A 12560-nucleotide genomic window follows, 5' to 3' on the forward strand; every position below is an offset into this window, starting at 1 on the left:
CGGTCCCCTGCGTGTCCCCAGGTCCCAGCACATGTTCTGCTTTGGGAGGAGTTCCCATCTCGGCAGCTCAGCTGGGGGGCTGCAGGTGGCCGGGGGCTGCCGCTCTTCCTCTGGCACTGGGCAGAGGTCGGGGTCCGTCCACACTCGCCAGCCACCAGGTCCCAGGGAGACGAGGAGGACTGCAGAGCCTGATGTATTGGGCACCATTCCTCCCAGCCCGTGTGCCGGAGCCACTTGGCCACCGCTGCACCCATGTGGCTGCAGCCAATCCGGAGCCAGAGCTGCCTGTGTGGTTTTGGTCTTGGGTGCTTCATCTCTCAGGCACTGCCTCCTGCCCTCGAGCCAGACCGTGCATGGTTGGTGCCTCCCAATATGCCAGGTGTGGTGCAGCCCTGATGCCCGCCGCTGCTGCCAGGGATGCTACAGCTTTGACCGGCTGGGCCCAAGGACCTCAGGCAGAGACTAGCTTTGACCAGCTGGGCCCCACAGCTGAGCGCAGGCCTCCGGCACCTGCCACCCTCACCAGTCTGAGAACTCAGCCTCAAACAAATCCACTAGCTGAACCCGACTCACAAGAATTGGTGATTTTCCGTCCGGTTCAAGGGAGAGCATGGCCCGGCCTCTCCATGGGAATCAAGGGGCTGAAACCTGAGGCCAAGGAGAAGCATGGAGAAAGAGGAGCTCCCGGGTTGGGGCCGCCTCACCCGGCACGTGGTCCCTGGGGGCCCTCTCACCCCTCCCTGGAGCCCCTGCCATCCAGCATCACCCACAAGGCGCAGCCCAGGGAAAGCTGCCGAGGGTGCAGACAGGCTCATGGATGGCAGGCCCGTCACGTGGGCGATGCCATAGGTGGTCAGGACACACCTCAGATGGGGCAGCCGCCCTAGCCACCGGGCCCAAGGGAAAGCCTCAGGGGTTGTAGCAACCCGGGGTTGAATGGCAAAGACTTGTGAAGGATGAGACTGATTTCAGTAAAACCTCCCCAGCGAGGGGCACCAGAGCCCACAGGCAGATGCAGGGAGGGAAGCCGGCCGGGAGCTGGGGACCACATGGACCCACATCTTCCAGGCCCCCTTGCTTCCACTGCAGCCCTGCTCATCCCACAATCTGCCCCCACACCTCCAATGGCCCTCCCACCTGCCCCTCCCTGGCTGCGCCCCCAGGTGCTGTGTGTCCCGGCCCCAGGCCTGTCCTGGGTCAGCCCCACTTGCTTCTCCTGGGCTGGGATGTCACTCCAGGCGATGGGCCCCCATCCCTCCCCAGCATGCAGTGCCCCTGCACCCACCTGCCTCCATTCACCCAAAGATGAAGGAGAGGGCCAGGGTCAGTCTGTCTGTCTGTCTATCTGTCTGTCTTGCTCAGATGGGATGGGCCCTCTTGGAAGACACCAGCCTTCCCTGGAGGACGCTGGGGGCCTGTGGGAGGGACGCAGGAAGCTGACCTGGCTCCCCACACCACCAGTGCCAGCCAGACAGGCTCAGACCCCCGACCCGTAGCTGAGCGTCTCCCCAGGGCCCTCCTTCTCAGGTGGCAGGTCCTGCAGCTGCCCCACGGCCCGGCTTGTCTTCCAGGTGACCTGCAGATCGGGCTGCTGGACTTCCTCCTGTTTGGCAGCCTCATTGCTGCTGTGGACCCGGTGGCCGTCCTGGCCGTGTTTGAGGAGGTCCATGTCAACGAGGTCCTGTTCATCATCGTCTTTGGGGAGTCGCTGCTGAACGACGCAGTCACTGTGGTAAGCAACAGAACCACTGATCCAGAGCAGCCAAGCCGTGGGAGGCCTGGGCCCCGTCTCACCCCGCAACAGTCAGTCAGCAAAGGAGGGCGTGAAACTCTGTCCCCAAACTCCCCTCCCGGGGGCATCCTGTCCCTCCACCTCCCTCCTCCCAGCTCGGAACAACTGGCAGCTTTCGCAAGGGCTTCTTTGGATCTTCCACAGTTACTAGGCCCGACCCGCCCACTCCATAGCTTCAGGGTTAATGATGCCGCTGTTGAAATCCCGCCCTCCTGGTCCCCAGAGCATCTGTGACTTTGGACCCACAGTTACTGCCACCCATTCCTGGGTTCCTAAAAAATACATGAGTGGCCGGGTGCAGTGGCTCACGCCCGTAATCCCAGCACTTTGGGAGGCTGAGGCAGGTGGATCACCTGAGGTCAGCAGTTCGAGACCAGCCTGGCCAACGTGGTGAAACTCCATCTCTACTAAAAATACAAAAATTAGCCAAGAATGGTGGCGGGCGCCTGTAATCCCAGCTACTGGGGAGGCTGAGACAGGAGAATCACCTGAAACCAGGAGGCAGAGGTTGCAGTGAGCTGAGATCGCGCCACCGCACTCCAGCCTGGGTGGCAGAGTGAGACTCCATCTCAAATAAAATAAATACATGAATAAGCAAACAACCAAATCCCATAGGAACCGTGTAATCTGCCAGGGCCGCCATAACAAAGTACCACAGGTCCGGTGCCTTGAATGACATTTATTCTCGCACCGTCCTGGCTCATGGTGTCAGTACGGTGGGCTGCTGCGGGACCCCAGTCCTGCACTTGCAGACGGTGCCTTCCCGTGTCCCCACGTGGCCGTCCCTGCGTGAATGTGCCCGAATCGCCTCCTTTCACAGGGACACGGGTCCTGTTGGATCAGGGTCCACCCCGGTGACCTCACTGTGCCATACTCCCCTCTTTAACGCTCACATGCCCAGGTCCTGGGGACTTTAACATGGGAATTTCGAGGGCAGAATTTGGCCCATGACAGAGGTGAAGGGAGGGAAACCGAGCTGGTGCCAACGGCAGAGCCGGGCGGTGTGTGGATGTCCCTCGGGGAGACGGTGTTCCAGGAAGGGGGGACGGTGCCTCCACAGAGGCCCAAAGGCCACATCAGCGCTCAGTAAGGCCAGGAGAAGACTCAGGAACCCCGAGGAACCTGGTTACCACTTCACAGTGGCAATCGTGATGTTTCAAAGCCAGTCCCATCAAATGAGGCCACTGCCTCCCAGAAGTGAGTCATGGGGCGATCCGAGGGGCACGTGCAGAGCGGCCCTCTTAGGAACCGTCAGTGAGGCCAGTCGTGGGCCCGGCCCTGACACCATCCCAGCCCCCACACTGCCCCGGCCCCTGCGCCGTCCCTGCCCGTCCTCCCCCAGCCCCGAGGACCCTGCAGACGCAGCCAGGGGGAAGGGTGGGATCAGTTTCCTCTCCCCTCTGAAAGTGCCTGCGGTTTGAAACCCGTCAGCCTCTCATGTTCCTTTAGGGTTTTGGAAAGAGGAAAGTCCTGTGGGTGTCGCACACCAGATTACAAAGATATTCTCAGGGGAATTTGAGAAATGAGACTTAATCGGGAATAGAGTGACAGCCCCGTGTGCCCCGCAGCCCTGCAGCTCCCGTCCCTGGAGAAGCAAGAGTCTCCCGAGAGGCTGTCTTCCCTCCCAGCTGGATTTTCATTAAAAAGCCCAGCTCCGAGAAGGCCCCAAGAGACCCTGGGACCCTCATGGGCCTCCCCAGCCCAGCCTGCTTTGCAAACACAACTTACACGCCTGCCCCAGGGTCCTCTCCCACCTTGACCGGAGCCAGAGACACAGAGCTGGGTGCAGAGCCAGGTTCTCCCCAGGGCTTTGCTCGGCCTGGAGCCCAGGGCACGGATAAGGTTTCCCCGCATTTTATCTCTAGGCTTTGCCAGGCTAAGGTTTAAAAACGTGCAGAGACCGCAGGGGCTACAGCCAGCACAGCAGTGCAGTCATTCGAACTGACACCCTGGGTTTGTCTCCGTAAATGAGACCCGGAATTCAAATGGCCGCTGAGCTTTGCAGCTGCCCCTGTTTTGCAGAGGACAGGAAGAGGCCAGCTTTGCTCCCGAAGCTTCTGGTCCCCTCCAGAACATTCTTTTGCCCCCTGTGTCCTGCTGGCTGCTGGGCTCTGGCCTTCTTCCCTTTGGGGGCCATTGCCCTGTGATGATTTTCCTTCCAACGGCCTCGGGTGCCGTGGGCTCCACACTCGGGCAAAGTCCGGCAAGGCCCGGGTCCCGGAGAGGGGGTGGCGCTAACCAAGGACCACCCAACGCCCTGCCCGTTTTCCCTGCAGGTTCTGTACAACGTGTTTGAGTCTTTCGTGGCGCTGGGAGGTGACAATGTGACTGGCTTGGACTGCGTGAAAGGCATAGGTGTGTAGCCGTGGGTCAGGGGGAGTGGGCGGCCGTGTCTCCTCTGGGGCCGACTGTCTTCTCTCCACACCTGGCCCGCAGCCCATGCAGGAAAAAGTTTTGCACTCAAAGCTGCTGCACTCGGCCCTTTGTCCACGTCACGTCCCCTTCCAGAGCGATTCACACACGATTTGACATGGTCCTGGGGGTTCCTGGGTGTTTCCCAGAACAGGGATGAGGGCAGCCAGGTCTCCCTGAGAGAGACGGCTGGATAGGGCCTGGGGCCAGGCTCCCAGGGACACGGGAGGGTCCTCTCCTCTTGCTGAACCAAGGCTGGTGCTGAGACCAGGCCTGATCTCCAAGAGTGAGGAATCCACCCCCGTTTCCCGGGCTCCCGGCACTTCCACGGGGCTCACCAGGCGGCCCCTGGCAAGGAAGGGCTCGGAAGGCCAGCACGGCCACAAAGGGCGTCCTCTCCCCAGTGTCCTTCTTCGTGGTGAGCCTGGGGGGCACGCTGGTGGGGGTGGTCTTCGCCTTCCTGCTGTCGCTGGTGACGCGCTTCACCAAGCACGTGCGTATCATCGAGCCCGGCTTCGTGTTCATCATCTCTTACCTGTCCTACCTGACGTCCGAGATGCTGTCGCTGTCGGCCATCCTCGCGTGAGTCCCTCCCACACACGCGAGCTTCTCCACGCCCTCCTGGGCCCGGCGGGGCGAGCCAGCCAGGGGGACCCCAACTCGGAGGGAGGTGCCAGCCGCATGGACACCGGGGTTGTGTGTGGCAGGAGCCCTGGGCTCTGCATCACCAAGTTCCCCGTGAACCCCCGTGAGGGGAAGTGCAGGAAGTGGAGGGCCTGCCCTGCCCTCTGTCCTAGCGCGGGACCCTCAGAGCAGTGTCCCATCGCCTCGCCTGCTCTGCTGGCGCTCCCAGGCTGGGTGGGAATTCAGTGTGGGGCGAAGAATTTGATTTATTTAAATTTTAAAATAAGGAGTTGGCGTTTCCACTGAATTGTCTGTGGGCCGACAGCAGCGCCCACCCTGAGACAGGTCAGGCGGGGAGGGACTTTGGAACCCTTTGTTGCCCTCCCTGCTGGCAGGCAGCCCCGGTGCCCATTATCTGCACCATGGTGGCAGCCGCCTGTGGCCCCGCAGGGCCGTGGGCAGGAGCCCTGGTGGCCCAGCCTGGCTGGGGAGGGAGAGGCCCCCTGTAACCACACGACTGTGACTCTGGGCCTGCAGGCGGCAGGCCGTGGGGGGCTGGGCAGACATGGGGGCCTTGGGCACTGGGCCAGGTGGCCGTGTCCTGAGGTGCGTCTGTCCCTGCAGCATCACCTTCTGTGGCATCTGCTGTCAGAAGTACGTGAAGGCCAATATCTCGGAGCAGTCGGCCACCACCGTGCGCTACACCATGAAGATGCTGGCCAGCAGCGCCGAGACCATCATCTTCATGTTCCTGGGTATCTCGGCCGTGAACCCGTTCATCTGGACCTGGAACACGGCCTTCGTACTCCTGACGCTGGTCTTCATCTCCGTGTACCGGGCCATCGGTGAGGTGGGGCGGGGCTGCGGCCGTGGGACCACCGATGGGCTGGCACCGTCTCCGGGAAGGCGCAGGCTTTCTACTGGGCCCAGGGAGATGGAGGTGCAGCCCCGTGCGAGGCAGAGGAGGGGACCCGATGGTGGCGGCCTTGGGGCTGGGGTGGAAGGCTCTGGAACCCCAAGGGAGACCACTTAGTTTCCCACTGACTCAACGGGATGTGCCTGAAGACAGGGTCAGTGGCATGGGAGGCAAGACAGCCCTGCCCCGCCCAGCCCCATCCCCCGGCACCCGTGTGTGTGTGACGCACGGAGCGTGTGGGGGAGACGCCAGGCCACGTGTGGCTCCGGGTGGACGGTGACGAGGGACGTGGTGTGGGGACGCCGTATCTAGGGTGCCGCTGTTCTTTGTGGGCACACGCTTGGCCACCAAGACGCTGTCCCGGAGGGGCTGGGGTCCCGCAGCTGGGAGGGCGACCGGGGAGCTGAGTGCCCGCCCCGTCCACAGGTGTGGTCCTGCAGACCTGGCTCCTGAACCGCTACCGCATGGTGCAGCTGGAACCCATCGACCAGGTGGTCCTGTCCTACGGGGGCCTACGTGGGGCCGTGGCCTTTGCCCTGGTGGTGCTTCTGGATGGAGACAAGGTCAAGGAGAAGAACCTGTTTGTCAGCACCACCATCATCGTGGTGTTCTTCACCGTCATCTTCCAGGTGAGGCCCGGCCCAGCCAGCTCTGGGGTCTCGGCCCCGCCCGCAAGGGGCGCCTGGGCCCATCCCGCGCTTCAGGACGAGCATTTCCAGGCTCCAGACCCTAATTGGGTTTTATAATTTTAGTAACTAGGAGCCGTTTTCTAGGTTTTCACGTGGCCCCACTGGGGAGGAAGCATAATTGTCCTAAAAATGTTCTTCCCGGGGCTTCGCTAGTGGATGAGGCCCCTGGTGCTGCTTCCTCCTCTGCAAAGCAGGGGCGCAGGTTGCTGGGCACCCAGAGAGCAGGGAGGGCGTCCGTGGGCCCCGGGGCAGGTGGCTATGTGGGTGCACCCGGCCGGGCCAGTGGGACGTAGAGGCTGCCTGGCACCACGAGACGCTGTCCTCCAGGGCCTGACCATCAAGCCCCTGGTGCAGTGGCTGAAGGTGAAGAGGAGCGAACACCGGGACCCTCGGCTCAACGAGAAGCTGCACGGCCGCGTACGTGCAGGGCTGGGGGGCGGCGGGGGGCACCGCGTGTTCCTCGGGGCTGGGCCGGGAGGGGACAGGAGGCTGCGTCCGGGCCGGGGGAGGGGGTGGCGGGGGAGGCTGGTGGGTTCCTCGGGGCTGGGCCAGGAGTGGAGGGGCACCTCATGTTCCCCGGTTGGCCGCCCTGAGATGCCCACGTCTTTCTTCCCTTGAAAGGCTTTCGACCACATCCTCTCGGCCATCGAGGACATATCTGGACAGATTGGGCACAATTATCTCAGAGACAAGTAAGTGGCTGGGACGGCCCCAGCTGTGTCGCACAGCCCGGCTTCCGGAAACATCCTCCACTCGGAAGAGCCAGAAGCCACGTGCGTAACTGTTTGAGTCCAGGCTTGGTGAGGGCTCCGGTGCCCCATGAGGCCAGGTGCCAGGTGTGCCCCCAGACACACAGGTGCTGCCGAGTTGGTGGCAGCAGTCGGGGCCACCGAGTGAGGGGACAGGAGCTGAATTCTCTGTGCTCCTTCCAGGGAATAGAGATGCTCTCTCATGTGGCCTAATTAATTCCAAATTGTTATGTAGGAATTGAAAATAAGGAAAATAGATTATTTCCTCCATGTCATAAACAGGGTTAGTATCAGTCAACATTTAAAATGATTTTGTCTGGCGGAGCTCAAGCCTGTAATCCCAGCACTTTGGGAGACTGAGGCGGGTGGATCACTTGAGGTCAGGAGTTCGAGACCAGCCTAGCCAACATGGTGAAACCCCGTCTCTACTAAAAATACAAACATTAGCCAGGGGTGGTGGTGTGGGCCTGTAATCCCAGCTACTCAGGAGACTAAGGCACAAAAATCGCTTGAACCCAGGAGGTGGAGGCTGCAGTGAGCCGAGATTGCACCATTACATTCCAGCCTGGTGACAGAGCGAGACTTCGTCCCAAAATAAAAAAAAGAGTTTGTCCATTAAGGTGAAATCACCTATGTTTTATTATAAAAAAACATGTGACACTTATAATAAACCCAGTAAGTAGCACATACACTTTGCCCTGGTTCCCATTTTCTGAGGGATCTGTGTTCGGTGGGGGTGGGGGCACCGGGAGGTGTGGCCACGTGGCTTCATAAAGCTCAGCTGCGGTTCTCCGTGGCCACAGTGACTCTGCTCCAGGTACCCAGTCCCCGACTCCTTGGCCTCCCAGGGGCCATCCCGGGGGTCTCTGAAGCCACGGCCTCAGTTAGCTTTGACTTCCTGGTGTGGCTGAAACTCAGCCTGTACAGGAGAGCCGCCATTGCTGCCGCGGGGCCTGCCCAGGTGTGAGCACACAAGCTCACCCAGGCCTACCCTCTGCCCCGGGGGGCAGCTCTGGTGGCTGCACCCATGTCCAAGAGTGACAGGCATCACCTCCTTGTGCCCCAGAGTTTCCTCTAAATCCGGCCAGGCCACCATCCCTTCTGATCCGGATAACCGGTGAATACTCTAATTCTATTAGGCTAAAAAAACCTCATTCTGGTCAGCTTGGCTCTCACAGGTCTTAAGGGCTCAGGGCATCTGTCCGCCCCTGCCTTTCCTCCTGTGCAGCTGAAAGTCCCCCCCACATGGCCGGAGCCCCCTTGCCCGACCAAGCCTGACGCCCACCCTGTCCTGAGCCACCCTCTGGAGGAGGCGGCCTCCATCCAACAGGACAGGCAGGAGAACGGCGGACGGCCTGGGCGTGTGGCAGGGGCTGCTTTCCTCATTTTAAATGCGCCTACAGGGTCACTATAGCAAATAAAATTCAGGAGAGAAGGGGCCAGGCCACGCGTCCGGCGGGCTGCAGGGCACCTGTCACCTGAGGCTCACACCCGAGGTCTGTCCCTACAGGTGGTCCCACTTCGACCGGAAGTTCCTCAGCAGGGTCCTCATGAGACGGTCGGCCCAGAAGTCTCGAGACCGGATCCTGAATGTCTTCCACGAGCTGAACCTGAAGGATGCCATCAGCTACGTGGCTGAGGTAGCAGAGCCGCTTGCTCTGCGGGGTCGGGGCTGCAGCAGGTTCGGGCACTGGCTGTGGGTGCCATAGGGGCAGTGAGGAGAGGCCCCTGCACCCACGTCCCAAGGCCAGGCCCACCCCAGCAGTTCACAGGAGGCTGATGGGCCTTCTGATGCCCTGGGAATCCCAGGGGCTCTCATGTGGGGTAAACTGAGTCACAGAGCCCTGGTGACTGTGGTGGTGGTGGGGGTGAGCGCTGAGGTCAGGTCCTAGGACCCCGAGCTCCCTGGTGACTGTGGTGCTGGTGGGGGTTAGCGTTGAGGTCAGGTCCTAGGACCCCAAGCTCCCTTGCTTTCCCCGGAGATGGGAGTGGATGGTAAGCAGGCAGGCTGTTACGGGACCCGGTCCCAATACAGCCCGGCCTGCCCCAGCACACGTAGGTGCCCACAGGCCCACATGCACGGGTGGAGAGGCAGCAGCAGGGCCATCTCCCGCTGTGGGCCGGCCATGGCTCTGAGGCTGCTCCAGCATCTCCCAGTCCACTGTGAGCTGCTTCTCAGCGTCCGCAGAGCCCCTGACTGCTCCAGAGACCAGAGGCCAGGCGCCCCACCCAGCCCCGAGGCCACTGCCGCCCCTGGCTCCTGCACCTGCCCACTATGGCAGGTGGGCCTCAGCCTCCCCGGCCTGCCCTGACCTCCCCAGGGGCGCTCTGGCTGCAGGAACTGTGCAAGACAGGGCCTGGGGGCACAGCTGCAGGGATTCTGCAGCTCCTCCCTAAGGACAGAGCCATCCCTAGCGAGCTTTGGTGCCCTCGTCCAGCAGCCGGTCAGGGTCGGTGCTCTCACAGGAGGGAAAGGCCTGTCCTGCCAAACCCTGCAGACCCTCACACAGAGAGCCAGCAAACTCCATTCATTCAGACAGAATGACTGCCTCCACTGACGTGCATTCACCCCAGACGTGCCACCTGTGACTGGGGCCACGCCCAGTGGCAAGGTGCCTCCTGGCAGAGGGCACGGGGGCCTGGGGCTGTCAGGAGGGCCAGCCAGTGCAGATCAGGAAAGAGGGCTCCGGGACCAGGCTCCACACAAACCCCCAAACCACAGGCCTGGCAAGCGAGAGAAAGCTCAGATACTCTGGCCCTAGGCGGCCTGGAGCCTGGCTGGAGGGTGGGAAGGGGCAGTGGGGGCTCTAGGCTCTGGCGGGCTCCCCTCACCCCCACATGGGTGACAAGGCCAGCAGGCAGCAGGCGGGCCTTGAGCCTCTCCCCCAACCACACCAGCCACTGTCCTGGACCCACGACCCATGACCATGACCCTGGGCTCAGCTGCATGTGGGGAGCCTGTGGGCTCCTCCCGGTCACTCAGTAGCGGGGTCTCCACACCTGGGGTAGCATCCGCCTGCCCAGTGTCCCTCCTGGCTCTCACACAGGGCAGCTGCTCTCTCCCTACACCCCCCACCCCACAGTGTGGGGCTCGGCAGGGGCAGGGGAAGTGGTGTGGGGAGCAGCCCCTCCAAAGCCGCCACGCGCCCGGGTGCCCCACAGCCCTCGCCTGTGCTGCCCAGAGTGGCGGTTAGCACCGTGGCTCCCCAACCCTCACGTCTGTCTTCACCGGGTGGCAGGAGAGGGACAAAGGTCGTACAGAAGATGCTGGATTTAGAAGCAAAAGAGTAGGCAGAGGGCCCTCAGAACCAATGACCATCAAAGCCCCCCGGAGTGGGCAGTGAACTGGGGGCCGCATCTTCAGTGGGAACAGTGGCACCCGCCCGACCCCGGGGACTTTCCTGGGAGCATCCTGCACACCGCAGGGCGGCGCGGGTGCCCACCTGGGAGGTCTGAGCGCAGTGAGCTGATGCTCCCTCCACACCCGTGCCCCCGCTGGCCCTGGGGACCCTGACTCCAGCCATAAGCCCACTGCCCCGTGCTCCTGCACAACCTCACGCTCTCCAGGCCCTGCCATCAGGCAGGTGGGGTCTGAGGACACATAGGCGGCCCCACTTCCGTCCTCTGGCACTCAGCTGTGCGGCTTCTGTGCCTCGTCGAGCTCTGCTCCGTTCTCTACCTGATTCAGTTCTGGACATGAGGCCAATGGGGTTTTAGGGCCTCCGGCAGGGACACAGACCACTTCAATGATTCCACAGTATCAACAGTTTCCCCAGACACATCCCAAGTCCCAGGCAGCTTTACCCCTTCACACTCAGACCACTGTGTCCTCCTACAAGCATTACCTCTGCCCAGTTCAGGCAGCAAACTGGCTGTAGCCTCAGACAGGCAGACAGGGGCGCAAAATCTGATCTCCTGGTTCTGGCATCTCCATCCCTCCCTCTGCAGCTGTGAGGCGTGAACCCGGGGCTCAGGTCTCAAGGCCTTCCCTGGGCCCTGAGCTCTGGGTGCTTCCCCCCAGGGCACACAATGGCAGCAGCTAGGGCTTGGCTGCTCAGGCCACTGACCGGGCTGCTTCCTGACCACAGGGAGAGCGCCGCGGGTCCCTGGCCTTCATCCGCTCCCCCAGCACCGACAACGTGGTCAACGTGGACTTCACGCCACGATCGTCCACCGTGGAGGCCTCTGTCTCCTACCTCCTGTACGTGGCCACAGTCATGCAGCTTCCCTGGGGAAGAGCCCAGCCTCGGGAGCTGAGAGTCACAGACGGGGCTGGGGTGGCTCCTGGCCTGGGGGTGGCATGGAAGAGGGGAGAGGTGCAGAAAGAGGGGGTGGGTGTCTCCTCCCACAAGCGCTCCTGTGTTAGGCAGTGGCCAGACTCCCTTAGTGCTGGATGGAAGGCGAAAGGGAGGGGCAGCAGCGGATTGGGGGCCGGGCCTGACATGTTTGCCCCTGGCCAGGAGCAGCCTGTCCTGGTCCCCATGCCACCCCTACCGCCCTCCGGCCCTGGGCTCCACAGCTCAGAGCCAGTTCTCACGGGAGGTCCACTCTGCCAGGTGTGCAGATGCTGGGGTCCCTGAGTCTCACAGCCAGGGCTTTGGAGGGGGACCAGTAAGGAAAGGGATCCACGTCAGACAGGAGGCCGAGAAGGCCTCGTGGGCGGTCAGCCTAAGCCCTGAGGGGAGAAGGGGCTGGCCAGGCGGCAGATGTCCCCGTGCCCCAGCCGGGTGCCCACCGTGGGAAGGTGAGGGGCGGGCAGGAGGCAGCCAGGGCCAGATGCCCACCGTGGGAAGGCGAGGGGTGTGCAGGAGACAGCCAGAGCTAGACGCCTGCCTTGGGAAGGCGAGGGGCGCGCAGGAGACCCCGCCCTGAGGGAGCCTGTGTGGCTCAGCGCTGGTCCCCGCGCAGGAGAGAAAATGTCAGCGCCGTCTGCCTGGACATGCAGTCTCTGGAGCAGCGGCGGCGGAGCATCCGGGACGCAGAGGACATGGTCACGCACCACACCCTGCAGCAGTACCTGTACAAGCCGCGGCAGGAGGTGGGCACCGCGGGCTGGGGGCTGGAGGAGCCCGCAGGGACCCCTGTGGGGCGGCTTCCTCGTCCCCTCCTGGGACCACCGTGGTCAGCTCCTGTGGCAGGAGGGCAAGAGTGTCTGGCGCTGGGCACAGCTGTGACCTCCGTGCCCGATCCCGCAGTACAAGCATCTGTACAGCCGACACGAGCTCACGCCCACCGAGGACGAGAAACAGGACCGGGAAATCTTCCACAGGACCATGCGGAAGCGCCTGGAGTCCTTCAAGTCGACCAAGCTGGGGCTCAACCAGAACAAGAAGGCGGCCAAGCTGTACAAGCGGGAGCGTGCCCAGAAGCGGGTGAGG

General features: G+C 62.5%; 1 protein-coding gene and 1 long non-coding RNA gene across 4 annotated transcripts in view; one reads left to right on the forward strand and one right to left on the reverse strand.

The window, feature by feature from the left end:
• Positions 1 to 12560, forward strand: part of SLC9A3 (solute carrier family 9 member A3) — a 51093-nt gene that overhangs the window by 33531 nt on the left and 5002 nt on the right. For 2 of the 3 annotated variants that reach the window (XM_055246135.2, XM_055246133.2), the window contains exons 3-13: positions 1572 to 1732; positions 4069 to 4147; positions 4609 to 4786; positions 5453 to 5673; positions 6171 to 6373; positions 6761 to 6850; positions 7055 to 7125; positions 8693 to 8822; positions 11271 to 11383; positions 12091 to 12220; positions 12378 to 12554. In XM_055246135.2, the coding sequence (XP_055102110.1) occupies positions 1572 to 1732; positions 4069 to 4147; positions 4609 to 4786; positions 5453 to 5673; positions 6171 to 6373; positions 6761 to 6850; positions 7055 to 7125; positions 8693 to 8822; positions 11271 to 11383; positions 12091 to 12220; positions 12378 to 12554 (1553 nt within the window). The remainder of the gene's footprint in view (positions 1 to 1571; positions 1733 to 4068; positions 4148 to 4608; positions 4787 to 5452; positions 5674 to 6170; positions 6374 to 6760; positions 6851 to 7054; positions 7126 to 8692; positions 8823 to 11270; positions 11384 to 12090; positions 12221 to 12377; positions 12555 to 12560) is intronic. The other variant, XM_055246136.2, reaches the window with a different exon arrangement.
• Positions 7798 to 12496, reverse strand: LOC134732775 (uncharacterized). Its single transcript, XR_010116295.1, has 2 exons — positions 12416 to 12496; positions 7798 to 12311 (listed from the first exon to the last, which is right to left on the reverse strand). It is a non-coding gene; the product is annotated as an uncharacterized lncRNA (long non-coding RNA).

The sequence above is a fragment of the Symphalangus syndactylus genome, chromosome 16 (assembly GCF_028878055.3).
Source record: "Symphalangus syndactylus isolate Jambi chromosome 16, NHGRI_mSymSyn1-v2.1_pri, whole genome shotgun sequence".
Lineage (NCBI taxonomy): Eukaryota > Metazoa > Chordata > Mammalia > Primates > Hylobatidae > Symphalangus > Symphalangus syndactylus.